At 38.3% G+C, this 20,628-nt stretch overlaps 1 protein-coding gene across 1 annotated transcript in view; it reads right to left on the bottom strand.

Annotated features, from left to right (window-relative positions):
* Window positions 1-20,628, bottom strand: part of TFRC (transferrin receptor) — a 30,457-nt gene that overhangs the window by 3,591 nt on the left and 6,238 nt on the right. The window contains 21 exon segments of the mRNA XM_030328729.2: window positions 67-207; window positions 1,321-1,496; window positions 1,499-1,541; window positions 3,039-3,120; window positions 3,333-3,391; window positions 4,798-4,865; window positions 6,483-6,546; window positions 7,123-7,208; window positions 8,296-8,415; window positions 9,325-9,482; window positions 11,824-11,963; window positions 12,363-12,391; window positions 12,394-12,458; window positions 13,636-13,751; window positions 15,561-15,653; window positions 15,655-15,664; window positions 15,838-15,987; window positions 17,140-17,353; window positions 18,560-18,664; window positions 18,667-18,769; window positions 19,340-19,398. Of these exon segments, the coding sequence (XP_030184589.1) occupies window positions 67-207; window positions 1,321-1,496; window positions 1,499-1,541; window positions 3,039-3,120; window positions 3,333-3,391; window positions 4,798-4,865; window positions 6,483-6,546; window positions 7,123-7,208; window positions 8,296-8,415; window positions 9,325-9,482; window positions 11,824-11,963; window positions 12,363-12,391; window positions 12,394-12,458; window positions 13,636-13,751; window positions 15,561-15,653; window positions 15,655-15,664; window positions 15,838-15,987; window positions 17,140-17,353; window positions 18,560-18,664; window positions 18,667-18,769; window positions 19,340-19,375 (2,058 nt within the window). The 5' untranslated portion in view covers window positions 19,376-19,398.

Raw genomic sequence — 20,628 nt, 5'->3', positions numbered from 1 at the left:
AAATGCAAGGCCCACCAGTTAAAAATTAACAATCTTTAGTTCTTCTATTTTTAGGAGTTTACTTACTCTCATGATACGGTCATTGATGTCCCTCATGATAAATCTGTTTGTTCGCTCAGCATTCCTATAATCTGTTGTCAGTCTGGAGGTGGCACGGAAAAAGTCTCCACGAGCAGAATACAGCCACTGTAGATTCAGACCCATCTCCTGAAGCAGAGAGACATTACGTTCTTTAGTAGATGTTGTATTTCTAAGGATGTTATACTATATACCTTTCTAATTTAGTGATAGCAAGGGAGTTGGTTCTGGTAAAAGGGGGTGGCTCGTGGACAAGCTCAAGATGCAAAGAATGGTAGACTTAGGCACCTTGCCCAGGAGGCCCCAAGCTCTATAGAGTGGTATGCTCATATTTGAGCCCAAGAGATGGCACAATTTTCCACTCTTAGTCATAAGGAAGCCGTCCTCCTGGAGAAATTTAACATAATTAACTTAATATATAATCCTGTGTAGTATACGGTTTCCAGTTCAATTTCCCTATGGGGGAAAATTTGAAAACATTTTGGTTCAGTGAACTTCAGAGTCTAGTGATTTGTCTCACAATTCCCACTTTCTGATCAGTTACAATTAGTTTCAAGTTTCAAGAAAGCCATAATCATTAAGATTTGTTTATCAGTGATTTGCTTCATTTAAGGGATCTCTCTGTTAAATTGACTTCTAGTACCATAAAACCAGTTAGAAGCCACATATTAATACTAATTTGGTTTTTTAAAAGATTCTATTTTAAGTAATCTCTACACCCAATGTGAGCTTGAACTTACAACCCTGAGATCAAGGCACACACTCTACCAACTGAGTCAACCAGGTGCCCCATTATTAATTTGGTTTTATCAAGTATTTGAATACTAGGCACGTAGGATGAACACTAAGTAGGACTGTAATTACTGACTGTGTTATCTCTCTAGCCGTGACATTCCTGAAAGGCATATATGATATACGGCCCAAACTCATAGTTTCAAAGTCATGGTTGAGATCTTTGTATTCTCTGGATTCTCTTCACAGGTTGCTTGGAATTACAAAAACTTAACATACCTTAACAAAAGTTAACACAGTTCTAGACTCTGAAATACCTAGTGTGGTATATCCTAGATTTATAACCCACAACCTCTCAACTTTCAAATGAGTTAAAAATCTAAGAAAAATGATATATCAGTTCCCTTAAAATGTACTTTGGCTACCCATCATGTCCTTTCTCAGGAATAGCTAAACATCATAATTGCTTGATATTTCAGCAACAAGAACCTGATTTTAATTAGTACTTACTTTTATGTCTGCTCTGAATCGGCTCACATCCCTCACAAATGAAAGTATTTTGTCATTATACATCTCATAGTTCAGGTTCAATTCAAGATCATAGGTAAGTTTCATTATAAGCTGACCAGCTACTTCTGCTGCTGCACGTGCCATTTTGTTCAACTGAGGAACTTTCTGAATGAGTTTCTATAGACATCCATGGTAGTACCCAAATAAGGATAATCTGTGTCCTGAAAAACAAAGCTAGGTTAATGTACTCACAGGAGGGTCATAAGAGTAGGAGCCTCACATTCATTTTCCTTCAAGGTGATAACAGTTGCAATTCATCCCTTGCTTCTAATACATACCTACTCCAATTTTATCTCACATCCACTACTTTAATATCACTCTTGTTATTTCCTCTGAATCTGACCTACTCCTTGAATGACTACTTTCTTCTAGATTCTATAGAATCTTTGTCCCATCACATCATAGACCCTGAAAAGATTTCTAGCCGAATTTCTTGAGGTTGTATCCTTGTTTTCTTCTCTGGGAAGTTTGGTTCATTAAATAAGGAAAGAAGAGAGCATGTATGAAGTGTGCTTTTGATATAAAGCATCACGCTTAGACCTGAATTTACCTTCTTCCTAATGATTCAGCACTCGATCCATTCATACATGTTACCTTTCTAACAAACATGTCTGATGCTCACAACTTCTCCCCACCTTGATTAGACAATTTAAGTAACTACTTTTTCAGCTCTATTCCCTATCTTTGTCCTTGGTGACAATTTCACTGCCAATCCTTTGATCTGACCTCAATTATTTACTTTCAGACTATACACTTCTGTATTACCTGCTGGGTTTTTGACATCTAAGAAGTTTTTAAGAAACCTTCTGGAGGTCAAAAGAAATCATCCATAAACCTCCACAACGGTAGCACCTGACATCCAGTTCTTCCTAACGTACTAAATAGATATTGTGACCAGCTATTTCAATGCCATCCATACTGCTGTTCTAGCAGAAGGTCAAGGGAGTTCCACCTATGTTAATCTCTGAATCCAGATCTTACATCACTCCCTAGCTCCAAACCTTTCCCCTCCTAGTTCCAGGCCAAAACACTCAGTGATAAGAAGTCTTGTGAGGACCTGGCCTCCAGAGCATCAATAATTTGATGCCAAAGTCAACAGCTTCCACCCTGACCTCCTACATTAACTCTAGGATCTCTTCAGCCCTGGGAAAGCCCACTACAGGACTGGCTTTCCAGCTTCAGCGCAGAAGCCTTCATCATTTTGTTTACTCATTGTGGCTTACAGGGCCTTCTGATGACTCCTGAAACAGGCCAATCTTGCTTTCCTACAGCTTGGTCAGTTCAAAGTTCTGTGTCATAACAACCTTGTACCTGGTTTAGGAGATTAACATCTTTGGACAAACGTCTAGAACCGTATTTCGACAGGTATCAAGAACAGCAATGTCCAGCTGAACTTTCTATTTGGTGGAAACAGTCTATACCCACACTGTCCAGTAGGTAGCCTTGTTATTAAAACTCATCATACCTAAGTGAAGATGGTTTAGCAAATAAACTCCAATGCTAATTAAGCTGAGAATAATTCCACGTTAAGACATAATAAGGGAGCATGTGATAACTGCAGGTGTATAACTTCTGACAACATTTCAAGTACTTTAGGAAATTTGGTCTCAAAACTGATGAAAAGGCTAAGATATAACTTGAGAGTTCTTCATACTTACCTCACAAAAACAGAAAGAAACTGCTGGGATTCCAGAATACGCAAGGAAAGGGAAAGCAGCATTATCCAAAGAAAATTTCTCACTGCAAGGAAAGCAAGAATGTGTCTCTAGGTTTTCTGAAGAACAGCCTGTGCTATCATGCAACCCTACCCCTATCCCCAAATAAATTCTTAAATCGACTGTATAGGTGGTAAGCTCACTGCAAGGATAGGTTTAGATCTCTACCTAACATAGCAGGGGCTACTGGATGATTCTGCTTTTCTACTAGTTGTTCATTCACTTTTCTCAACTTACACTTTGTTGATCCAATTGCTGTCCCGATAAAGAGACTGCCCAGTAACTGGGTGTTTCACCTATAAAAGGAAAAATTAATTTGTCACTAAAATGAATCTTTCTGCACACAGTCATTCAGGCTAGTCACAAACATATTTCGATCTGTAAACAGTTATAAAAAAAATTTTATTGTTTCTTCTTGAAAAAAATTTAAGACAGCTAAAACAATCTCCAATTTCTAAAGTTATTCCTCCTACGCTCATGCTGCCAGTTCCTTTAGTTACAGCAAGAGAAAAAATGTTTTCCTCCTTTAACCATTTTAAAGGTGGCACAGTTTTAAAAGCCCTTTCTAGCTTTCATGATGCCTACCTTATTTCTGGCTTTTTCCTTCTAGCACATTTTATACTACTGCAGCCTAATCTGCACATTACTGCCTTGCTGGAAACTCGATAGCAATTCCTAGTTTCCCATAGGATCAAGGCCAAGTTCTCTGACCCTTGTTTCCTCCATCTTTAATGATTCCAATATATGGCCTCTAAGCCCATTAGCCAAATCTTATTCCTTCCTATTGCAAAACCACGGTCATTTGCATGTTTGTTTTTACCCAGTGAATATTTCATCTGGCCTTCTTATTTAAGTATTAGGTATAGTTCATTAATTTTTTTTTTTAAATTTTTTTTTTTCAACGTTTATTTATTTTTGGGACAGAGAGAGACAGAGCATGAACGGGGGAGGCGCAGAGAGAGAGGGAGACACAGAATCGGAAGCAGGCTCCAGGCTCTGAGCCATCAGCCCAGAGCCTGACGCGGGGCTCGAACTCACAGACCGTGAGATCGTGACCTGGCTGAAGTCGGACGCTTAACCGACTGCGCCACCCAGGCGCCCCTTTTTTTTTTTTTTTTTAATTTTTTTTTTCATTAATTTTTTTTAATATTTATTTTTGAGAGAGAGACAGAGCTCAAGTGGGGGGAGGGGCAGAGAGAGGGAGACACAGAATCTGAAGCAGGCTCTAAGCTCTGAGCTGTCAGCACAGAGTCTGACGTGGGGCTCAAATTCACAAACTGTTAGATCACGACCTGAGCTGAAATCAGTCACTTAACCAACTGAGCCACCCAGGTGCCCCATATTTTTCATTTTTTTAAAATTAAAGCCATACCCACCATGGGGCTTGAACTCACAATCCCGAGATCAAGGGTCACATGCTCTACCAACTGAGCCAGCTAGGCATTCTCAAGTTCATTTAAAGCTTCCTTAGCATTATGACTCTGTAGACAATCCCCAGTGGGCAGTTTACCCTCACCTCACACAGTTCAATAGACTGAGAGCAAATAAGCTAAGAGCATGACTTAAATAATGCTACTAGAATTTATTCTAAATTCCTGTACTTGGTTATTTATGATGATTGTTTAAACATCAGTGCTTTTCACTTTACGTAAATTAGATCAGAAAATTAAGTTATAGATTTTGTAATTAGGTATACACTCACATCTTTCATCATCTTCTCAATAAGCGAATACAACAGTGGACTGGCAGAAACCTTGAAGTTGCTGGTACCTGCAAAGAGATTATTTGAACATTGCTTCTTCTCTAGTCAAGTGATTTTTACATGGCTACTTCGACAACTAAAAGTACTTGACAAAAAAGGAAGACATTAACCTAGATCAGTGGCAAATAGGACTCTTCAAGAAGTAGACAAAGTGATTTAAGAGTCAAGTTCTTTAGTAAATGCTAACTCTAATTGACTGAAGATCTTACTCCTGAGTTTGCATATGTTAACAATCTGTTTCTTGGTACTTTTTCAGTTTACCTATCTTAGGGCAATTACCTGCTAGCTACTCTTGCTATATTCCATACATTCTGCTGTATAGGTAAGATGGCAATGACAACTAATCTAATAAAGGTTTAGTTCAATTTTTAAAAAAATATTTTGAGAGACTGCATGCATATGCATGCACAAGTAGGGGAGGGACAGAGAGAGAGGGAGACAGAATTCCAAGCAGGCTCCAAGCTGACAGCACTGACAGCCTGACACAGGGCTCAATCCCATGAACCAGGAGACCATGACCTGAACCGAAGTCAAGAGTCAGACACCCAACTGACTAAGCTACCCAGGTGCCCCAAGGTTTAGATCAAATTCCTTCCTTTTTCTTTCAAATGAGATATTCTACTATTCTCAGTTCATCCACTGGCTACATCTGTACCTTTAATAACATTCAAACTCTTTCAGAACTGGTTTATCTGGTATTTCTATTTGTGATACCACAATCTAGCAAGATGTGAATTAGTCTATAGAAGTATCACTCTATATTGTACAGTTGAGTTCCTTCTGGTCTAAAATATAGTCCAGACTAGTGGTTCTCAGACTTTAATTGGAATCACCTGGAGTGCTTGTTAAACCATAGCCTGCTGGATTCCAGTTTCTAAGTGGAAAAGTCTGGGTAGGGCCTGAAATTTTACACTGCTAACAGTTCCCAGGTGATCTTAATGCCGCTGATTGAGGACCACACTGAGAATGACTGCATTAGACAAGGCAATCTGCACCTATTTTATAATTTAATGGACTACTAAGAGAAAGCAAAGTTAGTCTTTTGATCAGGGAATGGACAATGTGAATTGTAAAAAAAAAAAAAAAAAAAAAAAAAGACAAGTGTTGCTTTAGAAAGCCTTCTCCTGGGGGCACCTGGGTGGCTCAGTCAGTTGAGCATCTGACCTCGGCTCAGATCATGATCTCACGGTCCGGGAGTTCGAGCCCCGCGTTGGGCTCTGTGCTGACAGCTTGGAGCCTGGAGCCTGCTTCACATTCTGTGTCTCCCTCTCTCTAACCCTCCCCATCCATGCTGTCTCTGTCTCAAAAATAAATAAACATTTAAAAAAAAAAAAGAAAGCTTTCTTCTGGTTTGTTTCTTGGGAGTTTTATTTTTTTCTTTGAGACAGAGAGAGCGCAAGCTCACAAGCAGCAGAAGGGCAGAGGGAGAGAGAATCTCAAGCAGGCTCTGCACAGCCAGTGTGGAGCCTGACTTGGGGCTTAAACTCAGAAACCATGAGATCATGACCTGAGCCGAAATCAAAAGTTGGACGCTTAACCAACTGAGCCACTCGCTTGCCCCAGCTTTCTTCTGTTTGTAAGTAGTTTATCTGAATTCATTAACAGCTGATGAAAAGGATACTTACCAAGAACAGCTTTGTCCAGATTAATGTAAGTGAAAGCCTTTAAATGCAAGGAGGAAAGGTATCCCTAGAAGAGATGGAAAAATACTAAATGTACTAATATGTATTAACCTGTCACATAGAGTAGCTATTATTAGGGACTTCTTTTTAAATTTAGAGTCTATTAACACTAAATACAAAGGCAAAATGATACACAGTTGACTTCCCTAACATGGGAGGTTAGGGATGATGACCCCCCCACTATGCACTTGAAAATCCACATGTAACTTCTGAACTCCTGAAAACTGTCCTACTAATAGCTTATTGTTGACCATAAGCCTTACCAATAACATAAATAGATAACACATATTTTGTATATGTATTACATATTGTACTTACAATAAAGTAACCTAGAGAAAAGAAAATGTTAAAAAAAATCATAAGAGAAAATGCATTTAGAGGGCCATTACTATACTTTTTTAAAGGACTAGTCTGCATTTATTAAAAAAAAAAAATCCACCATAAGTGGACCTGCACAGTTCAAACCTGTCTTGTTCAGGATCAACTGTAATCAAATCTAAAAGAGTCTGGTTTCTGGAGGACAAATGAAGCCAAGGGCAAGTTCAGGTGCCCATTCTGGGTATGAGTGTTATACAAATAATACCTCTAGCCATTCAGTGGCACCAACAGCTCCGAAGTCTCCAGCACTCCAGCTGGCAAAGACAATGCTTCTGCTGGGTTTAAAGCCACCTAAAAGATAGCAAAAAAGTTAATTTTATCTTGGGAAAGGTTACAGGTAGGCAACTGACTTCAGATGAAATCAGAAATTTCTAACTCAAGACAGCAGATTCAAAAATATTTCTTTCCCTTTTGAGGCCCCAGGTGAAAGAACAAAAAAAAAAAAGAATAAATTTTAAAGGTAATCTACAAAAAAGAAGAGAACATTTGCAAATAAGATTTCAAACACATAGTAGAGACCAGTTTTTACAGGAAGTCACTTTTGTTTCAACTCCATTCTTTGAGCCCCCCTAAAATTCTGCACCAAGAGATACTTGAAATCGCAGTGTAACTACAATGTGTCTCTTCTCTGAAAAGAATCTGCATAGAAGTCAGTCACTGAAAACATAGGGTTACTTTACAATTGTTACCAAACAGAGTAAATACTTACAAATTTAAGTTATGAAAAAGTTTACAGAGAAATTACATTAATGACAGCTCCCCTCCAAACCTCCCCTTTTCCTGGGTATGCATTTTTCTGTATTATGTACTTTTCCACAAAAGTTAATAAGCACTGCAACTTACCCATGGCCCAAGGATTCAAGAATGTGATAGGGGTTTGTATGTGTGTGTGGGTGTGTGTAGAGGAGTGGCAAATACCAAGGGAGAAAGGCTTGAAAGTGTTTATATATTATAAATATATAAAAACATATCCAGTATTATGTCTATAAACATAACACATCAAGTTACATATTATAACTTTATACCAAAATTATAGAAACTTAGTACAGAGGTCTGCCACTGCTTGCTTTAAAATAGATTTCTTAGGGACCACGCTAGATTAGCCATGTCATTCTGAATATGTCAGACTAAGAGCTAGGGTCCAGTACAACACTTTTTGAGTATCTCATCGAAGTTGATTCCCAGTGCAAAGACACTGCATGGAAAGCCGTTTCAAAGTCAAAGGCAGATCCAACAAAAGATGATCTGCTTTTGTGCTCAAACTCAGAGTCCAGCACAAGTGAACCACAATAATATGGGCCAAAGTGAGAAAGCATATAGTATTTAGAACTATATATAGCAAATAGATATTCAAGGGTCCTCACAATTTGTACTCTACCTTTTAAGACCATATCAGAGAGTATCCGTGCAAGTTCCAAGAGGAGAGCTGTTCCTACGCTAGACTTTGCAGCTCCAGGACCCCAGGCATCCCTCTGAGCCCCTACTACAACATAGCGATCTTTCAAAAAAAAAAAAAAAAGAAAGAAAAAAAAGATAAATTACACAATCAGCTTTTAAACTGTTTTTAATACTGAGCTTTAAACTCTAGAATAAGCATGTTTGTAAGAAGGATAAAAATGCAATACATGCATTAAGGATAAGAGAACCTTTCTTCATAGCTGACTTAGGACTCTAGGAATTAAAAATTTACATGACAATACTAATCTCTTTTTCCTTGTTAGTATTATTACTCTTTTCCACATTACCAGTTAAGTTTACTTATCGACTACTAATTTGTACTACTTAATTGTTTAATCAGCGACCAAGTCCAAGGGCTTTCCTTACTAAATGACATGACTCTTAGATTCTACTTAGATAGATTGTATTGACTACTTCTACTTAATTGGTTAATAAGCAACCAAAGTCCAAGGGCTTTCCTTACTATTACATGACTATTAGATTCTACTTAAATAGATAGACTGCATATTTCAAGGAACAATCAATAAACCACAGCCCACATGCCCATTCATTATGTATTGGTTACAGCTGTTTTCATGCTACAACGTCAGCGTCAGCATAGTCAGCTAGTCAAAGTACGTAGTTGCAACAGAGACTGTATATCCTGCAAAGTGTTTATCTGTCCCCTTAAGAAGTAGTTTGCTTACTGATGACATATTCAATAACTTGAAAGAGATTCTCTAGTCACAGTGGTCAATTTTTGACAAATTAATTTCCTAGGGCCTTATTACCTCCCAATAAAACTGACACCTAAACAGTTCACTGTAGGACAGACCAGAGCACTCCACAAAACCAAGCCAAAGCCAGCCTTCCTGCACTCTCTCTTCTGGCCACATTCTTATGAACTAGGAAAACAGAAACAAACTAAAACAAAAGAAAAAAAACAAAACAAAAAACCAAGGGTCTTTACCAGGTTCTTCAAAACCTTTAATAACTCCAAACACGTTAAAAATTCTTATCTCTTTCAGCACGTTGTTCACAGTGAGCTTCACATTCCAGTTCCGTGAGGTTTCCAGCCTACAGGAGGAGTCTGTTTCCCAAGCAGAAGGACAGTCTCCTTCCATATTTCTAGAAGTAGAAAACAGACATTAGAGTTCTGATTATTATGGCTTCCCTCAGGTTTACAAAATCAATCTTCCTTACTCTCCAGTGAAGTTTTAGGCTAAGAGGACATATAAAGAAAACATATACAAAATTTACTCCCTGGTGGCTAACCATTTGTGTCTTACTCCGATCTGTAGGCAACATCCGAAAATCATCAGTTATCTCCTGGTTTAAACAATGTTTTAAAAAAATTTCTGTACGTATCCTCATCTGAAATGTGCCTTTCTGCCAGAGACACAGCTATCATTTACATGTGGAAGTAGATACCAAGATGGACTCAGAATGAAGTTTGACATAAAACCCATGAGTATATTCCCATGTTCCTGACTCTCTACACTAATTAGTATACATTCTTTTTTTTTTTTTTTTTTTAATTATTCTTGAGAGATAGAGACAGGCATGAGCAGGGGAGGGGCAGAGAGGAGGAGGAGATGCAGAATCCGCAGCAGGCTCCAGGCTCTGAGCTGTCGTACAGAGCCCGACGAGGGGCTCGAGCTCACGAACCGCGAGATCATAACCTGAGCTGAAGCCGGACTTAACTGACTGAGCCACCAGGCGCCCCTATACATTCTTATCATAATTATAAAAGAATATTTTCATGCTGCTGATAGTTACGTATCTTCCCCTGTCTAATTCCTCATGTTACCCAAACAATGACTGCTCTATTTACATAAATGTCAAAACATGATTACCCCACACTACACAAGGATAAGACAGGGAAGGGAGCTGGGATCACAGGTTAGGGAAGACTGTAGTTGGAGGTAAGAATGATCTGATTTGAAGTTTGGTATAAGTCAATAAAAAATCACCATTTTTAAAATGCTTCATGGGATGCCTGGGTGGCTCAGTCAATTAAGCGTCTGACTCTTGATCTCTGCTCAGGTCATCTCATTGTGGGATGGAGCCCTATGTCGGCCTCTACGCTAATAGCATGGAGCCCACCTGGGATTCCTGTCTCTTCCCTCTTTCTCTGGCCCCTCCCCGCGCATGAGCACTACTCTCTCTAAATAAATAAATTTAAAAAAAAAATGCTCATAGATAGCATGGTTAATAGTCACATGGTGTTACACGTGTGTCCTTACATGTAAATGTTCTTCCTTGAAATCAGTCACCCTGCTAAGTAGATTATATTTTAGCTATCCAATTAAGTGAAAGAAACATGATCAGTGGGGTTAGAGTAACTTGTTCTACATCACACAGAAAATCTAAGTGTCTGAGACCAGATCTACATTCTATACAATACCAGGTGGGAAGTATGTCTAGATCAAGATAAAAACTAATGACATGTACTCTAATCAGACGGGGTTCTATTTTTAAAGACAGATACTAATACATTAGGGAGGATATCCAGGACTAATCATGACTGTAAAGCATCCTGGAAACGGTCATGAGAACTGAAGATATTCCATTATAGACAAGAAAACTTGAACTGTTGTTACTAAGAAGAAAATCTAGAACTAATCGGTGTTCCAGGGAATAAGATTTCAGTTCAACATGAATTCTAACAGCTCTTTCCAATAAGTGAATAGGTTGCCAAGGGCAACAAGTGCTTTACCTCAGGAAGTCCTCAAGGAGAAGCTATGCCAGGAATAGTACACAAGGAATTCACTGGTAAATTGAACAAGGACTTGCAGAGTTTGTAAATCCAATGTCTAATTATTATATCACTTTATGGAGGAAAAACTTCATGTTTATCTTACACCAGCGTAAGAGCTATCCAACCCCACGAGATGCCAAATATGGAAAACTACAGCCAATTATCTAAAATGCTATCAAATTGAGGCGACTTTTAAGCGTCTGACTCTTGATTTTGGCTCAGGTTATGATCTCATGGTTTGTGAGTTCAAACCTTACATCATGTTTTGTGCTGACAGGTTGGAGCCTGCTTGGGATTCTCTATCTCTCCCTCTCTCTCTCTGCCCCTCCCCTGCTCATGCGCACTCTCTCTCTCTCTCTCTCTCTCTCAAAAACAAAGTAACCTTTTTTTTTTTTTAAATGTTATTTAGTTTTTGAGAGAGACAGACAGAGTATGAGCGGTGGAGGGGCAGACAAATAATCAGAAGCAGGCTCCAGGCTCTGAGCTGTCAGCACAGAGCCCAACACAGAGCTCCAACTCACAGACCCGGAGATCATAACCTGAGCTGAAGTCGGATGCTCAACTAACTGAGCACCCAGGCGCCCAACAAAATAACTTAAAAAAAAATAATATAATAATAAATGTTATCAAATTAACTTAAGGAGATTATTATTCCTTTCTACTCATAAAACCAGTTTCAAAAAAGACAATTTTCAAGTAAGAACTTACCCAAACAACTTCTCTGCAGTGGCTCTGGAGATTGTTTGGACAGGTATATTCGGCAATCCTGATGACTGCGATGGTGGAAACTGAGTATGATTGAAAGAAGGGAATCCAGGTGTATATGGGTCCCCTGTTCCCAGATGGGCCTAGTTAAAACAAAAAAGTAATGTGCTCTGCAGACATTTTATTCAGAAATCTTAGAAGATTCGACTCAGTATGAGGTATAGCCTAAATTTAGTTTAGCAACTCAAACCATGAAGGTCTGAGTGGCTCTAAAATATATGTGACTCTTGTTTTTATCTGGCAATGGCATATGCCAAATCTCAATTCAAGACACTATTGAAAAGGTAATGTTAGCAATAATAACTAGGTCTCAAAGTCCCATAATCCATTTTCTTGTTACTGCACTAAGACCCTCCCAGAAAAAAAAAAAAAAAAAAAGAGTATTTAATAAGGAAGGCATGTACACTTCTACTAATGCAGATGGAATCCAGCAACAATTTGTAGAACCCAAAAACTCATTTACGTAAGAAATAAGAACTCACATGTCCAAAGAATGGAATCTCTGCATTAGTAATGGGAATTTAGCCTGGTCCATGTATATCAAGACACCAATTGCATTGAAGCTTTCAGCATTTGCACCTAAAGAAAAACATGTAAAGGTCAGAAGGTGAAGATTGTAATCACAAAGTTAGAAGAATAGTGTTGGCTTTATGCTAAGACAAAAGGTTACAGAGGACTGCACTGAAACTCCCAAATGTTGCAAATAGCTTATATGTTGAGAAAAAATACTTCCCTTAACTAACTCATTAAGAGAGTTTCAAAGATAAGAGAAATAATAAAAACCCATCTAACACAACCACTGTCTTTCAGTATGTTCCATTCTAGGCCCTTATCACGTAGGTTTTGACTTTCAATTTTCTTTTTCAAAAAACATAGTTATACATATATATTCCATATATACATAAAATTGGTTATATAGAACTTAACAAAGCACCTTAATTAACAATGATTTAGCAATTCTATGTAACAACAGAATATTGTTATTTTAAATTTATTTTTTATTATTTATTTTTTTAATTTTTTTAACGTTTATTTATTTTTGAGACAGAGAGAGACAGAGCATGAACGGGGGAGGGTCAGAGAGAGGGAGACACAGAATCTGAAACAGGCTCCAGGCCTCTGAGCTGTCAGCACAGAGCCCGACGGGGGGCTCTAACTCACCGACGGCGAGATCATGACCTGAGCCGAAGTCGGCCGCTTAACCAACTGAGCCACCCAGGCACCCCTTGTTATTTTAAATTTAAACTGCTTTCACTGAAGCATTTCTGATTACCTCATTGTCACCGAAAGACAATGACTACAGAATACTCCAAGTGGCTATGCCATAGTTCTGGAAGTATCCTACAGTTTAGATAATTAGAACTTATTTGATTTGTTGAATACTTTAATAAATTCAAGTTTAGGGGTGCCTAGGTGGCTCAGTAAGTTAAGCGTCCCACTTCGGCTCAGGTCATAATCTCCTAGTCCGTGAGTTCGAGCCCGCCCACTGGGCTCTGTGCTGACAGCTTAGAGCCTGGAGCCGGCTTCTGATTCTGTGTCTCCCTCTCTCTCTCTGCTCCTCCCTGCTTGAGCTCTGTCTCTCTTTCTCTCAAAATTAAATAACATTAAAAAATAAGTAAAATAAAATAAATTCAAGTATATTATTAGGTATGAGAGTTTAAGACTGATGGTTTCCAGAATGTGAAACAAAAATAATCAATGATACCACTTAAAGGAAGAATAGTATGATACCAGTGTATTTAATAACTTATACTCACCTTTTCAGCAAAAGTGATTTCCCCTGCTCTAACAATCACTAAAGATCCCTTCACAGGAGAGATTAAATTCTCAAAGTCTTTTTTAGTGCCAAAATTAGCATGGACCAGTCTACCCTAGAATAAAAACATGAGATTTAATGAGCATTACGGTATTAGAACAGCCGTAGCGTCTGAGAGAGGATAGTTTTACAGATCAAACCCATAGAGAAAACAGATAAAAGGAGGCCAAAGCCTAAAAGGATGTAAGAATTCTAGTCAAACTAGTCAGTTATTAGGAGTGAATCAAGACTCTGGCCTCCTATAGTCACATCTTGCAATCATCACATGCTGCCTTGCATCTAATTTGCATTGATCTCTTGACATTTAATCTCTTTTACATTGCTTCCAATATTGTGTGGGGAGAGAAAGTCTAACAGGATATGATAAAACAAGAGACATATACCAATATAAATACTGTAGGCTAGCCCTGGCTGCACCAATTACATAAAGTTCCTAACACTTGAATGCTAGATAATTGAGGACATTACATAAAAATAGGTCTTAACGGAAAGTTTCTAATAAGAAATCTGTGTGAAAATTGTTAAACACTACCACAATAAAGTGCCTTGCATAGATCAATTTTTAGATGTTTATAAAAGCTGTCTCATAATATTCCTAAACTATTAATAGAGCTATATAAACTGATCCTGACAACCAAATACCTAAATATAGAAAGCTTGCAGGTGAACTAAAACCTTCAATGTTTCTGACAGAACAGTGTACCCACCTCCAAACCCCTAGGTTATAGGTAGTCAGGGAAAGTGATATAGCACAGGTAAACTTCATCTGGCGTGAAAGGCATCCAGGTAAATAGACCCCCCGACATACAAACATTTGTTTTTTAAAACCTGAAAAACACTAGGTAGATCTATCAAATGTTTTTTAAATTTCTGCAGTAGTTTGGCCATATTTGCCTAAATTAAAGATTCAAGCTAAGACTGGACTCCAGCCAAGATGGATTACTTATATTATATCTGTCCCCACATAAAGTGGAATCTTTTTTTATTATTTAAAAAAAAAAAAATTTTTTTTTTAACATTTTTATTATTTATTTTGAGACAGGGAGAGACACAGCATGAATGGGGGAGGTTCAGAGAGAGGGAGACACAGAATCTGAAACAGGCTCCAGGCTCTGAGCTGTCAGCACAGAGCCCGATGCGGGGCTCAAACTCACAGACCGTGAGATCATGACCTGAGCCGAAGTCGGCCACTTAACCGACTGAGCCACCCAGGCGCCCCCATAAAGTGGAATCTTGATACACGCATTCACTCAACAAACACCATCTGTCAGGCACTGTCCAAGGCTCTATGACACAGCAGTAAATGAAGCCAACCTCTAGCCCTGCATGTAGCTTTCATTCTAGTGTGGAAACAAATGAGTAATGTCAGGGGTTGTAAGTGCCAGTAAGAAAAATAAAGCGGATAAAGGGAAGTGATTGGACGAGGGTCATTTTTAACAAGATAATCAAGGAAGACTTCCCTAAGGAGGTAACACTGGAAAAGACACTTGCACAAAAGGAGGGAACAGGCCATATTGGTATTCAGGGGGAGAGTGGGCCCGCAGAAGGAAAGGGAGTGTTATAAAAGCCTTGAGGTGGAAGCATGCCTGCATTTGATGGTTTAGGAAACACCGGGGAGGCTGGAGTGGCCCGGCAGAGTGCAAGAGGAAGAGAGCAGTAGGATTACTTAGAGCCTTGCCGTCCTGAAAGAATACCCTAGGATTTACTTTCACTGTGCATAGGATGGCTGAGAATAAGACTATCTCACGATCAGTTACATTTAAAAATAAATTTATACCAAAATTCCTAAGAAAGGTAACGGACAATGAGTTTCTGAGCTCTTCAACAGGGAAGACCATCTCATGCACCGTTTCGCCTTACTTACAGTAACTGTCGCTGCTTTACTGTATGCCACATAGCCCTCTGGACTCTCCACCAGGTATACCATGCCACTGTCCGTGCCCACTATGGTCACTGAGGTTTGAAGCACTGGCAAAAAAGATTAAGTTAAAATGAAGCTGAAGCTAAGGACAGCCTTGGGAAAAAAATGGCTTTAGTACATTTAGCATCTGATTTGCATTATTTATTCTGAAAGTCTTGCTGTATTAGCACACCTGAAAATAGCTACTTCTAGAAAATAAGTTTACCATCTTTCAACATACCTGCCTTTGACCTGAACCTTAACAAAATGTTCATCATGCCAGGCTTTGCCTAAGTTGAAGCTCACGGAATCGGTTCTCAATGAAAAGGCAAGGCTTTCATCTTTTTGAGATCCAGCTCACGAGGGAAATAGGAAATTTTCATTCAGCTGCCTAGAGGAAAAAAGTCACTGTTACATGAACTAAAAATTTAATTTAAAATAAACAATGAACCTCAAATATCAAGAAAATTGTTTTAAAATAACTCGATACTATTCTCATCGCTAAGATAAGGTAACTATGACCCCAAATTTCAAGGTGTGACTAGAGGACAAACTTAGAAGAAAAAAATTATGCCCAATGTCTAAAGGAATTTATGACTTCAGCTTTATCCAACCTCTGAATCCAATGTATACTACTCCATCAAGAGCCCCATCTTAACACATATATGTGCTTAGGGTAATTTTAGGGGAAATGAGTAAGCAAATCAAAGTATTACTGTGGTGAACTCAAGATGTACAGCTTTAATTTTCACCTTTGAAGCAAAAACTACTCCTTGTTCTGATCTTCTATGTCTCACTGTAATATATATACATCATATTAGTTATTTGATTTTTGTTTGGTAGACTACACTCTTACGTTATCCATAATGCCTGGTATACGGTATATACAAAAGTATTCATTAGATGAAGTAAAAATGCCAAAATTCCCTCATCTAAGACTAAAAGAATCATGTACCACTGAAACTACTGGAAGCCAGCTAACAGGTAAACGATGAATACGTTCTTTACACGGGGTTATGTATGTGTCTAAGGAAGGTCTTCAAAATCGAAGGACAGAAACCTTAAGGGACACTTCTAAGGCTAGTATGGATTAATGAGAACCAGAAGAAATCACGAATACTAGAGGACATGATATGTCCTCTATATCAAGTCGGGCAGTCAAGTTAGTCCCTGATCTAAAGAATAAAAAAGGCTACTGATGCCCTTGTTGATGGTAGCAAAGCTCAGCGTGCCTTACAAGGGGTTGAGATGAAATCAAAGCAAAGAAAGTCTGACAGCAGGCAACAAGCTTAAAAGACCAGATGACAAAAAGATCAAAGACCTCTGAATTTTTTAAAGAAAAAGGAGTGTCCTCACAAAAATTTTTTCCCCATCCAACAAGTTTGAATTCTTTACTAATTCTTTACCCTCCAGCTAAATATGGGAAGTCTCCCCTACTGTAAGAAGTCTTCCTCCAGACTGTCATGTTTGTTTGTTTCACTGCTCTGAATAATCAGTATTTGTTAGGGACTGAGATTAAATTTGTAAAGTAGCTCAAGTTTACCTGATGGTGCTGGTGAACTCTGTGTTACTCAGTTTCTCTGACAGCATTGTTTTGAGGTCCGACCAAAATAAGTGAGAAGGTGCTTCAGGAAAGTACTCTTCTGTTTCTGAAGGTTCGGTTCCCTCTACCTCCAGAGACTCTGTTCCTGCTGGTCTCTCACATTCAGACTTTGCTTCTACACGTTTACAGTAGCCCAAGTAGCCAATCATAAATCCTATGGATAAAAAGTTATCAGAACTGACAATATATTCCTATAGGAACTGTTAATATTTTCAGCTAAGCCTTGAAAATACTGGCTTTAATCAAATTGTAAGCAGTAGGAAAGTAAATAATGAATCTCAATTTTTTTATATTTTAAACCATTCAATCTAATAAATCATACAGTTGACTCTTGAACGATGCAGGGGTTAGGGGTGTATACCCCACACAGTAGAAAATCTGCATGTAACTTCTGACTCTCCAAAAACGTTAACTACTAATAACCTACAGTTGACTGGAAGCCTTATGGTAACATAAAGAGTTGATTAACACATATTTGTATGTTATATATGTTATGTGCCATATTCTTACAATATCTGTCTTTTTCTTATCTTTCCAGTATTTCTACACTACACAGTTGGTGTGCAAGTTTTTCAAATTGTCACAAATCTCCAAAAACTTTTCCAATATATTTATTGAGGGGCACCTGGGTGGCTCAGTAAGTCAAGCATCCAACTCTTGGTTCATCTCAGGTCATGATCTTACGGTTTGTGGGTTCAAGCCCTCCATCTGGCTCTGCGCTGGCAGTGCAGAGCTGCTTGGGATTCTCTCTCTCCTCTCTCTGCCCTGCCCCCCACTCACTCTCGCTCTCTCTCAAAATAAATTAAATAAATATATACATACGTATTTTAAAAAATCCGCATATAAGTGGACCCACACAGTTCAAGTCCATGTTGTTCAAGAGTCAACTTTATAGTAACTTTAAATACTTGCCTTTTAATTGTGTTTAAGTTTATTTATTTATTTAAGTAATCTCTATACCCAACCTGGGGCTTGAACTCTTGGCCCCGAGATCAAGAGTCACATGCTCTACTGACTGAGCCAGTGAGGTGCCCCTAAATAGTTACCTTTTTAAAATATAGGTAACTTTTCTTCCCAGAAGCCTTCTTTAAATCCTTAGGCCAAGCTTCTATGCTACAGATATCCTGTGTGTATTTCTAGTATAACATTTGCACATTACAATGAAATGATTCATGTGTCTCTCTTCTTCCACCAGGCCAAACTCAAAGGCAGGCATAGAATCTTAGTCATTGTTGTTGTATTCCTAGTGCCTAGCATAATGGCACATAAAAGGGCACAAAATAAATGTTTGCTTGCTGAATTAACAGATTTCCTGGAGTCACTCCCAAGGAACATTTAAGTTTTGAATAGCCACTCTTACCAATCAAGAAAAAGAGGATTATAGCGATAGTCCCATAGCAGATAAATCCATTAAACCTTTTTGGTTTTGTGACACTGGCACCATTATCCCTCATGTTATTGTCACATTTTCTTCTTCATCTGCAGCTAGTTTCATCTCCACATGACTGTTGTCACCATCTACTTGCCGAGCCAGACTAAACCGGGTATAGGACAATGGTTCTCCACCAAACTGAGATTTGAAGAAAAGAGAGAAAGAAAGCATCATGAAAGAGAAGAAAGGGAAGAGGAACATTTACCAAAAGTTTGGTTAGGTACTATACTTAGTAGTGGACTATTACTATGACTTGCTATATATTCTTAAGGAAAAAGAAGTTCCTCTTTCAAAGCAACATTCTTCCTGATACCTAGTTCTGTCAATGGTAGATGGGGGCTAGATCACACACTGGCCTTTTTTCATCTCATTCAGCCTTTTCATTCAGGGTTTCTGTTACATATGTCTACTAACATAGGTATACATTTTGATCAGCTTTCTTTGTTCATCTTATCAATGTGGCTGTCCCCCTCCTACCATACTTGAAATACCCTGTATGTTCTTACAAGATTTCCCATAGTTAACTCCACACAAGACTGAAGATACCCTTTGTGGGAGGAGTTACATCACCAAGCCACCACTTCAACATAAAAAATACTTTATGATAGCTTTGAATATTACTTCATCCTTATTGGGTGAGAGCCATTCTTCTATATTTCATATTCTCACAAACTGGTGACAAGGAATAATAAAACTTAAATATCTTACCAAGGTAGAGAATGCTGATCTGGCTTGATCCATCATTCTGAGCTGCCACACAAAAGAACCTAGTATTAAAACAGAAATTTAATACAAATAGATACCATTGTACCAGTTATAAGAGGTTTCATTACCACGCTAAATTATTATATATCAAGTTTACTTTTAAATATATTATCACATTCCCAGAAAGGGTCTTTAATAAAGACATGTAGTTTATAGGAAAACTAAATTTAATATAATCCTTGATTAGATCCTGAGTTGAGGTGGGGTGGAGGTGAGAACAACTACAAAGGATATTATTGGGAAAATAAGAAATCTGAATACAGACTACATAGTGGATAACAGTATTGTATCAGATTAGATCTGGAGAGTGTGATATATTCAATTTGATTATATTAGATTTGGAGAGTGTGATGATTTATTCTGTTTTGGGAAAAGAATGCCCTTGTTCTTAGGAGATTAATGCTGAAGAATTTAAGAATTTAGTATTGGGGCACCTGGCTGGCTCCATTGGAAGAGCATGTAACTCTTGATCTCAGGGTCATGAGTTCAAGCCATATGCTGGGTGTAGAGATTACTAAAAAAAAATTGGAAAACTTAAAAAAAAAAAAAAGAAAGGATGAAGTATCCTAACACTTATAACTTACTTTCAAATAGTTTAGTTTAAAAAAAAGCGTCTGAAAAAAAAAAGGGGTCTAAGAGGGGCACCTAGAGGCACGTAGGTGGCTCAGTCGGTTAAACATCCACTCTGGATTCATGAGTTTGAGCCCCACACTGGTTCTGCACTCATGGTGCAAGCCTGCTTGAGATTCTCTCTCTCTGTCCCTCCCCTGCTCACTTCCTCTCTCAAAATAGACTAAAAATAAATTAATAAATTACTTTAAAAGCGTGTAAGAAATTGGGGCGCCTGGGTGGCTCAGTCGGTTAAACGTCCGACATCGGCTCAGGTCATGATCTCACAGTTTGCGAGTTCGAGCCCCACATTGGGCTCTGTGCTGACAGCTCAGAGCCTGAAGCCTGCTTCGGATTCTGTGTCTCCTTCTCTCTCCGCCCCTCCCCTGCTCATGCTCTGTCTCTGTATCTTAAAAAATGAATAAACGTTAAAAAAATTTTTAAAAAAAGTGTATAAGAAGTAAAGCAAATGTGGTAACTGTTAATAATTGATGAATCAGAATAAAGGGTACATGAATATGGATATACTGTACTATTATTTCAAATTCTCCTACCATGGTTCTACCTACCATGGTAGATAAATTTAAGTAACTGAATTTAGTAGTCAAAGGGACAAATACAAC

Source organism: Lynx canadensis, chromosome C2 (genome assembly GCF_007474595.2).
Source record: "Lynx canadensis isolate LIC74 chromosome C2, mLynCan4.pri.v2, whole genome shotgun sequence".
Lineage (NCBI taxonomy): Eukaryota > Metazoa > Chordata > Mammalia > Carnivora > Felidae > Lynx > Lynx canadensis.
Note: the sequence above shows the minus strand (reverse complement) of the source record. Positions and strands in the feature narration are given on the sequence as shown.